Below are 10903 nucleotides of genomic sequence, written 5' to 3' on the forward strand. Positions count from 1 at the left end.
TATTAATGGTTACACTACATTTAATTTATTTTGGTTAAATTAAGTTTGGTTCACTCAAAGTAAATTATTTAATAAGATAGGGTATAAAAATCAAGTAAAATTATGTTAGAAATGTAATACTTTATTAATTTATAACACTATTAATCTATAATATATTTTCAAATAGTATAAGGAAAATTTTCAACAATTTTTTTTATAAAAAAGTTCAACAAATGCTTAAAATAATTTACAAAAATAATTAGTAAAACACTAAAAATTAAAGAAAATTTTATTATAAATTAAAAATCTAATATAAAATGAAACAAATATATATTATAAAACATCATTTGTTGTTACATAATATATACTAAGACAATATTGAAACTATTTATATATTACTTTAAATTATAAATTTTTATAATTTTATCACATTACATTTGATTTTCAATTGATTTAGTTTGGAGGTGGGTGTATTAATTTATTATCGTGAGAAATTAGTTATTGTAATAATATTAAAATCTGATACTCTTAGAAATAAGAGAAGTATTAGTTATTCTTACTTTATTTTTTTTCAAATATATCAAATTGAAACAGAAATCAAATAGAAATATAAATCATTACATTTTCTTTAATTTTCTGATTTAATAATTTTGTGTTCTTTAACAAAACAATTTTAGTGGTTTTTTACCTCACACCAACAAAATTTAACAAAGTTTAAAATATAATTTTAGAATAAAAACAGATAATATTTATTATTTTCAATATAAAGTAAAATTTTAAATATTTTATAAAATTAAAATACAATACACTTAAACATAAAATAGTTTTAGTGTAAACTCACCCCTCCGTAGGGCGGGCATACCCCTAATATCTTTAAATGTGTCTAGTTGGGTGATTAAATACATTTTCTTGTAATAAGATGTTAAAATTTTCTAATGTGTTGTTGGAAACTCATATCTACTCTACCTCATAAAATATGAACACCAATTTCATGCTGGATAAATTTTTAAGAGATGTCGGTTAGTACATCATGAGTCTAATGAGTTCATTTCACCTACTTTATTTGAATGTCATTGCTTAGTATGATATGCTCGGCCCATATATGATTTTGGCCCAATGTAGACCCAATTGATTAGCATCCTTGTTTGTAGTCAATGCATGACTCTAATCAACTATCCCAAAGACGATTTTTTTTTATAACCACTGTGGGACCAATTTAAAATAAAACTCAAATCTCATAGTTTTAATTGATATTCTAGAGTGGTTTAATAAAAATCATTGTATTCTCTTCAATTCTTTAAAATCATCTAAAACTTCGTTAAAAGTCAAATCACCCAAAAATTGAGATTGAATGCATCCCCTCAGTGTACCAACCCCTAGTTTTGGGTAATAACAAGATTTGACGAGACAAGCTTGGCGATTGTCAAACTATGAAACAAGAAGCCTCAAACGGGCTTTTTGGACTTACGAGGTTGGGCTTACAGAGTGAAATTGTGAAAAAGTTAAACCGATCTAGTCTCGAACCGAACCAATTTCAACCCAGCCCAATTGACAATAACAAACGCATTTTAAACGGTAAACGCAAATTTATTTCTTAAGAGCATAACGCTTTAACCTTTAAGAAAGAAAAAAAAACTCAGCTAAAACCCTAAACCTTTGCGCCGCGTTATCACTCTCAACATTCTCTCCTCCTTCTCCTTCTCAGACCAAACCTTTCTGAAGCACCCTCTCGTTTTCTTTCGGCTCTAGACGGTAAAGTCTCTTCCTTTCCTTCTAAAACGTAATTTGTATATTGTAAAGTCAGAAACTTTATCTTAGTTTTGGAGAATTCGAATTTATCTTCCTCGTTACTGAATAGTTCGCTCAAATGGGTAAGCTTGGGAAGAAAGCTAGAAAATTCGCCAAGAAGAATCTTCAGTCTGTTGAGAAGAAGAACAGGAAGCAAAAGCCCTTCCTCAAACGCAAATTCGCTAAAAGTAACTTCCTTTTTCTTATCATCTTAGAGACTAACTTACTTTGTCTATGGTTGAGAAAGTTAGGATCTTGATGATAGCTTATTGTTTAGAGTCTATGTTGTGGTTTAGGAGATGGGCGTCGAGATGCAGAAGATGAAGAAGAAGAGGAGAAGATGATAGAGCAGCCACTTAAGAAGAGGTAAAAAAAAAAGTAGAATCCTTTTTTTTCACTCAGTGTAATCTCTTATCTTTGTGTTACATCGCCTATGTGCGTTTTCAGATGTATTGAAGAAAGTCCTAAGGACATAGTCATAGATGCGGTGTTCGACAAAGATGAAGGTGTGGTGGTTCTTGACGGTGGTGACTCAGATAGTGATGGTTATCTAGCTGAGGTACTCTTTTTAACTTGGCGTTTTGTTGAAGTTTCTCTGTAATGGTACCAAGTATTCACAGTATATTCTTGTGTTCAGGACTCTGCAGTTGTGAATGGAACACAAGGTAATGGCTTTACCCTATATTACTTCTCTTGGATTCCTTCCTTTGACTGTTTGACTCAAGAGATAAAGTTTCCAGGTAAAATCAGCGAAACTGAGCTTAAAAAACAGTCGAGGAAGCTTGCTAGATTGAATAAAAAAAAGGTAACAGTTACATTAAAGTGTTGATACAATGGTTGCGTTTATTGTACTATGTCAGGCTTTGTAACATGCTACTGATCATCTGATGCAGCTGGTAGATGAAACTGATTCAGATACAACGAAGCGTAAAGTACTCTCAGGATCTGCTTTAAGCTCTTTCTCTAACCTAGTTGATGAGGAACAGTCTGTTCAAGCACTAACCAGTTTGCTAAACTGGTACCGAGCTGCATGTCATTACGGACACGAGCCATCAGGAATCACAAGCCCTGATATATGCTATGACATAGAAGACAGCGAGACGTTCGCCAATGTCATGATCTTCGTGCTCCAGAAAGCTGATCACACTTTCAGGAGTGTTCTGGGGTTATCAGGCTCTGCTAACAAGGAGAAGGTTCTGAAGTTGAATAACAACAACCCAAAATGGGATAGCGTGAAGCCACTCATCAAATCTTTCTTTAGAAGTACCATCCATCTTGTCAAGCAGGCTGCAGATTTGGAGATTACAGTCTTTGCCCTTGCCCAGCTTAGAGTTTATGTTGTCTTCTTCGCCGCGTTTCCAGACTTGCTGAACAAACTGATCAAGGTAAACTCTATAATCACCATTTTCTACTAGCAAAGTTACATATATTGGACTAGACTCATCATCTTCTTCGCTTTAATATATCATTAGTATCTACTATCTAGAGAGAATCATTGACAATTCTTTATTTAAACTCTAAAAGCTTATTTTATATGGGAAAGTCATGTTTTGATTGTGTTACTTGGTGCAGCTTTCTGTTGATCTGTGGGTAACCGGTCAAGAGACTCTGTCCCACCAAGCTTTTCTAATCTTGAAAGACATCAGTATGGTGTTCAACTCGGAGTGCTTCGACGCCTGCTTCGTCAACATGTACAAAGCCTTTCTACATGACTGCGATATTCCAAAGGCAAATTCAGAAAAACGTCTGCCTCTCCTCAGAGATTCTCTTGTTGAGCTCTGCTCTCAAGATATGCAGAAGTCTTATACTAAAGCCTCTGTTTCCATCACACAACTTGCCAAGTTACTGAAGATGGCTCTCGCTACAAAGAACAAGGTGCTTCTTAGTCTTATACTAAAGCCTCTGTTTTCTTGTTTGTCTTCTTAGCCTCTTTCCAATTTTTTTTTTGCAAGCAGGAAGCTGTTGAGAAGATACATAACGAGCACTACACAAGTTGTCTTGATCTGTGGGTGAGTTTTATAGCCGCCAACATTCAGGGTAATGATCTCCAGTCTCTGCTTTATACTGTAATCCAAGTTATAAATGGAGTTGCTACACTGTTTATTGGACCACGGTACCTGCTCCTAAGGGTTAAATGTATTCAATGGCTCAATCATCTCTCTCGTGCAAGCGGTATATTCATTCCCATAGCTTCACTGGTGTTGGATATGTTGGAATATAAAACCACAAATGACGGTGAAAAGCAAAAAAAGAAGCTTGAAGCTGTCTCAACTGTAAAGGTTCGTTGTAGTTTTTTTTTTCAATTTTTGTCATCAATGGATAAAGCTTATTAATAGATTCTTTGTTTTGCAGCTGCCTAAGAATTGGTTAAAGTCCCAAAACTTCCAAGAACAGTGTATCTTCTCTGTGATTGAGCTTCTTGCTAACCACTTTGCTCAGTGGAGCTTCCACATATCGTTTCCGGAGCTTGCTACTATCTCCATTATGAGGCTGAAGAAGTTTAACGAGAGAAGTACCATGGAAGGGTTGAAGCGTGTGGTGAAACGCTTTATCGAGCAGGTAAAGCAACCAAACCAAACCAATCTTGGCTTTGAGATCATTCTTGTTCTGAGAAATGGTTTCTTGTTTTGTGTTTTCTTTCAAGGTGGAGTTGAATATTGAGTTTGTGCAAATGAAGAGAGATGAAGCGGCTTTTTCTCCAAACGATCAACAAGCGATAGAAACGTTTCTTCAGCTTGAGAAGAGAAGCAAGACTGCTCCGTATACACAATACTACCAAAACATTGTAGACAAAGGTCTTGGAACAAAAGTGAAGAAGTGAGGTTAAGTGTGGGAATAATTTTAATACAGTTTGTGGGTTTTGCAACTCGAATTGTAAGGGCAGAGAACATTTTTGTTGTCATTTAGATTTTGGATTTTTATGAACTGTTTTCAGAAACTTACAAAACATTTATGCAATGAGTTTAATCAGGTGAAAGTTATATGTTCTTGGATTACTCGTTTTCTTTCTTTCTTATTGAAGAAAATGTTTTTCTGAGTCTCTAATGTTAGTAATGTAGTAAAGTGAGCATACCTTATTTTATCTGTATTAATGTCGATTAATGAATAAAAATAGCTTTGAAGAATTAATGCCGATTAATAAATAAAAGTAGCTCTGAAGAGCTTCTTTTTTTTTTTTTTGACAAACCAAATCCCATATATTAAAGTAGGAGCTTTTTTTTTTTAAACTAACTTTATGTTGATGTGTTATTAACAACAATGCAATTTTCTACGTCAACACCATATTCTTTTTTTTGAGCAAACGTCAACACCATATTCCTTCTCAGCTTCTTTGTATAAAAATGCTCTTTTTACTAGACTTATTACATTCTTTACCATTATGAATAAATTGTAGCCTAACATAGGGTTTGACTGGTGACCATTCTGGAAACAAGAGGAACGAATAGAAAAATAACGTAAAAGAATTTGCAGGAATGAAAAGTAATGGTTGTTTCTTCTCAAATTTAACAAGAAATACTTTTGTTTTTTATTTCTCTACAAAAAAAAATGGTAGAGAATGAGAAGAAAAATTTATTTCTTGTGAATTGTGATATTTTTTAAGAACGTTAGAGAATGCATTATTTTTCGGCGTTCGTTACTCACCAATCATACCCATAGTCTTTTAGTCATGTTAATTGGTTATTTGCGCTGATATGGAAGATAATATCTAATCCGATAGTTTGTTGACCTGTTTGTTAACGTGTTTTATTTCTTTATAAAACCGGTTACCATATATTAAATTACATAAAATATACTTGATGTCCTTTTATTGTATACTCGATACTCGATATGACCATATATCAAACCATGTATTCAAAACCCGTCTATATAATCGCATGTATTGTTGCTCGCGATGCGATCTAAAGGATGATGATATCAAATTCGGTTATTGTTAACGTGTTTTATATTTCATTATAATTATAATGTATACTCTACTTCACACTATATATTATTATAAAACCGGATGGCTTGATATCCATTTATATAAATACATCGTGAGACATGTAATATAATACAGTACTTCTTTGCGGCCTACAACTACTCGTAACTCTTGCTCCACCTCATTGGCAACTCCTGGATTATCTTGCTTTGTGGATGCAGCTTGGGATGTAAGGTCTGGTAATGGGGGCATGGGATGGAAATTCACAGATAAGGGTTCCGGTTTTACCTCCCAAGATTCTACAAACCGACGTCATGTATCTTCTGCCCTAACAGCAGAGACACTCGCGGTTAAAGCTGCTCTAATGGCAGCCGTTTTGTCTGATGTTCGAAGGCTTACTCTGTTCTCGGATTCAAAGACCCTCGTTACTCTGCTCACTTCAGGTGGCAAATGTGTCGAGCTTCAAGGCTTGTTGCATGATATCCGAATGTTATGTACCTCCCTTGACTCTATCTCCTTTCATTTTGTACCTCGTTTAGACAACGTTGAGGCTGATTCCTTAGCTAAGGCAGCTCTCTTCACTCTTTCTTGTCAGGCCTCAGCCGATGTAAGACCTTTAAGTTTTATTAATATAATGATGGTTTGTTCAAAAAAAAAATAGTACTTCTTTGCAACGTCCACTATGTTTTAAATTGACATAAAACAATCGTTTTCACGTTAACTATATTTTTTCAATGTCATATTTCTCAATGCAATATACTATTGGATCGTTTTATTGCAGTTTGGTGTAAATGAATCTGATTCAAATTAAACGAAATAAATATATTACTACGTTAGTTATTGCATTGATTTGCTTAATTTAAGTTTCTAAGGGTGGGTTATTGGAACATGAATTTCTGTGGAATTTGATGAGTTTAATAGTTGAGAGGATTTTACAAGTTAACTAGATTTAACAAATTTTATCAAATACTTTTACATAGATTTTCATTACTTGTGTATAGAATTCTATTGATCGTTATCTATACTATTAAAGCAGAATCCCTAATAGGATTCTGCCCCTGACTTTTCAAGTTATTTACCACCAAATGTCATTCCCTTTAATTTTTTTTAAAAAAATCGTCAATGACTTAAGGCCCAAGCCGAATGCATACTATAAAGGTCCAAACCGTATGCATACCTGAATAATCCTTATTTTTTAAAACATCATCAATGCCCTATAACATGAAACCATCTTCATCTTTTCTCAAGCCCTATACCCTAAAATGAAAAGGCTTAAAAGATGAAAAAAAACTTCCGAACAACTCACGTGTGCAAATAAAAATATGACATTTTTACTAATAATATTTTTCAAACCTTATACCCGAACGTATTCATACGCATTCTCATGTTTTTTACAGAAAAAGATTTTAAAAACATAACCTAATGGTTAGTTTATTCCATATTATAAAAAACATATTCAATATTTGTTAAATGTATATATATATCTATGAGAAATCAATTATTTTAAAAATTAACCAATCCCATATCTAATAGATACGGTTTATTTTAAAATAACTGATTTTTGTTCATAATATAGAGTATCGATACCATATTTATTCTAACTATAATTTTAACGACATAATATTCCCTATAAGATTTTCCGATTAAAAAGGTGGAAGGTATGTAGCGCCTACAATCACGGTGCAAATAAATGTACAACCAAATTTAGAAAATGAAGATACACAATTGGCTACATTCAAAGTTCAAAAATATCTTTCTATACTCTAGATTGCGTGTAACTTACTCACAGAATATATTTTAAAAATTTCTGGTAACTGCATTTAGTACTATTAACGATAAAGATCTCGCAAATATTTAGAGTAGCCTACAAGTTTTCAAATAACCTAATCTACTCTTCCTATAACCTCTTCCTATTATAAATACCCACGCCTCTTCCTAAAACACTCATACCGCAAAACCAAAAGAATGGCTTCTAAAGCGCTCAACAACACAGCAAATGATTCTAAACAACAAATCACCGGCATCAGCGACTTGAAGCCAAAGCACACTACTAAGATGGTTCATGTCAAGGTTCTACATTCCTGGTCACAAAACATCAATCACGGGGGGGAAACCATGGAATTCGTATTGGCTGATGAGAATGTAAGCAATCCAAACCTTTTCAATAGAATAGAGTTTTTTATAAAAAAATTGTGTAATTTGAGCATTGATATTAATTGATGTTAATATTTCTAATTTATTTAATTGTAACATGTACAAGGGGCATAAAATTCATGCAAGCTGCAAAAAGACTTACTTTGAGAGTAAAGGAAGACTTCTTCTGGTTGGAGTATGGCGCAACATCAGAAACTTCCAAGTCAGGCCTGCGGGAGGAGCATATCGCACAACAAACCATATCTACAAGATTTCATTCAATCAAGCAACAGTCGTTACTCGGTCCAATTTCATGAATGATGAGTTATATCTTAATTTGGTCGATTTTCAAAGCGTTTTATCTGAAACTCTTGATGAAAAACTGCTAATAGGTAAAAACGTGATCGATAGTTTCTACAATTATATTGTGTACGTGCTACATTTAATAACTTTGAAAATGTTTTGATTAATAGATGTGCTGGGCCAAGTTTTGGATTGTGGTGCTGTCGAAACCATTCAGTGTGCTGGTGGGTACCAGCGTAAAAAACTAGATTTCACCCTTAGAGACATCAAGTAAGTTTTCTGTCATCTAATTCAATCCAAGCAATTTTTTACCAGACTCACAACTAACCTCGCTTTTTGATACTTGCCGCGTAGTGATTCAAGAATTCCATGCTGTATTTGGGGCAATTTAACCGATATTCTCCATTCTGCCTGCAAGTATCACGATGGATTGGTTACTTTGCTTCTAAGGTTTGCTAAAATTGGAAAGTTCAGAGGTACATATTTGAACTCCTATTGATGTCTTTCAATAAATAACACCATTTATATACATTAGAATCTTATATATCTAATCTACTAAATGGCATCCACAACAGGAGAAGTACAAATCTCTAACTCCTTTGATGCTTCTCAAATGATCATCAACCCTACAATACCCGAGGCAGAACCTTTTAAAGATATGTAAGGGATGATCTATTGTTGCTTTTACAGTAGTTATTTGTCTATCATACTAACTTTAATCTTATGATTTTTGTAAGGGATACTGGGGATGACAAAACTCTAATGCCGTATGAAAGTAATGAGGATAGTCAAGAGTACATCAACAAGCAAATAGATCAGGCAGATAAGCGAGGACAGCGTGATAAGTGGTTGCTATACCCTACTAAGAACATCCATGAAATGAAAGCATCAACTCAAGTAAGCAGTTTAAGTCTTTTATATTACATATGTTACATTGTATAGCTCGTGTAAGTGGGTTTTAACCATTTGTATTTTTTTTTGGTTTAGGTTGATAAATGTTTAGTGACTTGCACAGTCTATGAAATTGATATGGATTGGTCCTGGTATTACTTTGGTTGTGATGCATGCCAAAAAAGGGTGATCAAAACCGGAACCAAGATTAAGAAAGTGAATGGAACCGAGATCACAACTCATATTTGGTTTTGTGAGGCATGCAACGACTATGTCTTGAAAGTTTCACCAAGGTCTGATCTTCAGCGTGACATTCCAAAACTAACAGATGAGCAAAAGAAGACATACGATGAGATTACTGATGCTGTTTTCACAAAAAAAAGGAGGGGTGTTTTTTGTTTATGGATTTGGTGGCACAGGCAAAACTTTCTTATGGAGATTACTTTCTGCTACAGTACGTGTTAGAAGTGAAATATGTCTAAATGTTGCCTCGAGTGGGATAGCTTCTCTGTTGCTGCCGGGAGGAAGGACTGCACATTCTCGATTCGGTATTCCTATCAATCCAGATGAATTTTCCACTTGCAAACTTACACAAGGAACTGATAAAGCAGATCTGGTGAAAGCAGCCTCCCTCATAATCTGGGATGAAGCTCCAATGATGAGCAAGCATTGTTTTGAATCATTGGATAGGAGTATGTTGGACATTGTTGGAGACAAGGATAAAAGACCTTTTGGTGGCAAAGTAGTTGTTTTCGGTTGAGATTTTAGACAAGTGTTGCCTGTCATTCATGGAGCTGGAAGGGCAGAGATCGTTATGGCTGCTCTTAATTCATCTTATCTATGGAAGCATGTGAAATTTTTGCAACTAACCAAGAATATGCGTCTGTTGTCCAATAATTTGTCGGCTGAGGAGTCAAAAGACTTGCAGGAGTTTTCACAATGGATATTAGATATTGGAGATGGAAAGATTGGTGATGGAAATGATGGGGAATCTCTTATCGACATCCCAGAGGAGTTTCTGATTCTTGATGCTAAAGATCCAATAGAAGCTATAAGTTCAGCAGTCTATGGAATGACTTTAAATTTAAAAACACAACCACATGGTTTCAATATTATAGTGGTGTTGACCAATTAAAAATGTAACTGATGTCTGTCAAATCTACAGGTTCTGGCTTCACTTGATGGTCAAGGATGATACTGGTGTGTCAAAAATAATGATCCTAGACAAGGTAGCTAATGGGATTGTTTCTGAATCTCCACTCAAGTTGTTGAATGGAAGCTGGGATGAGGTAAATATTATAAAGCAATTATAGTGCTTATTTTATGCAATCCTACTGACGAAATAAAACTAATATACGAAATTTATTTTGACAGCTTGAAGACACTCTTTAAAGAGATTTTCGATAATCTTTAGTTTTCTTTGTTTGTTTTATCTTTTATAGTTTGGAACTACTGTTTTCGTTTAATTATTTCCATACTATCGTGCTTTGTTTAATTACTGTTTTATATTAATAAGTTTTGCTTATATTATTATTGGAACTTTTGGAAAAGTTCGAAACATAGAGGATCCTAATATTTTTATTTCATGATGAGGCTGGAAACCCTCAATACCAAACAATGACTGTTAGAAACAAACATATTTGAATTGTGCAAAAATTTTATATTTCAAAACATAACATGAAATGCCATATAAGTCAGATGCCAGCTTCATCTCTAATCAAATTTTACACACTAAATTTTAAGTCTCTAATGTAGGAAACACGTCTACTGCAATCAACATTCATCAAAAAATCTTCCGGTTTATTCCCCTAACTACCAGTTTCAGTTCGAAGCCTAATTACTACAAATTTAAGCTTTTAAAATGCACTTACTTTAGTTTGTATTTCTTTG

General features: G+C 33.9%; 1 protein-coding gene across 2 annotated transcripts; it reads left to right on the forward strand.

Annotated features, from left to right (window-relative positions):
- Window positions 1-1604: 1604 nt before the first annotated feature.
- Window positions 1605-4761, forward strand: LOC106307419 (nucleolar complex protein 2 homolog). Of its 2 annotated transcripts, none has more exons than XM_013744375.1 (11): window positions 1605-1731; window positions 1838-1955; window positions 2064-2133; window positions 2215-2326; window positions 2405-2432; window positions 2508-2572; window positions 2661-3152; window positions 3340-3642; window positions 3723-4046; window positions 4120-4326; window positions 4412-4761. In XM_013744375.1, the coding sequence occupies exons 2-11, from the start codon at window positions 1847-1849 to the stop codon at window positions 4586-4588; spliced, it is 1887 nt and encodes a 628-aa protein (XP_013599829.1). In that variant the 5' UTR covers window positions 1605-1731; window positions 1838-1846; the 3' UTR covers window positions 4589-4761. The 2 variants fall into 2 exon arrangements, with proteins under 2 accessions (XP_013599829.1, XP_013599828.1); XM_013744374.1 differs by having other exon boundaries at window positions 1629-1731; window positions 1831-1955.
- Window positions 4762-10903: the final 6142 nt, after the last annotated feature.

This window comes from Brassica oleracea, chromosome C8, assembly GCF_000695525.1.
Source record: "Brassica oleracea var. oleracea cultivar TO1000 chromosome C8, BOL, whole genome shotgun sequence".
In the NCBI taxonomy this organism is placed as follows: Eukaryota; Viridiplantae; Streptophyta; class Magnoliopsida; order Brassicales; family Brassicaceae; genus Brassica; species Brassica oleracea.

Coding starts and splice junctions, on each gene's coding strand:
- LOC106307419 (XM_013744375.1), top strand. CDS start 1,847: ATGGGTAAGCTTGGGAAGAAAGCTAGAAAATTCGCCAAGAAGAATCTT. Junction 2,433..2,507: donor AGTTGTGAATGGAACACAAG/GTAATGGCTTTA, acceptor TAAAGTTTCCAG/GTAAAATCAGCGAAACTGAG. Junction 3,153..3,339: donor TGCTGAACAAACTGATCAAG/GTAAACTCTATA, acceptor TACTTGGTGCAG/CTTTCTGTTGATCTGTGGGT.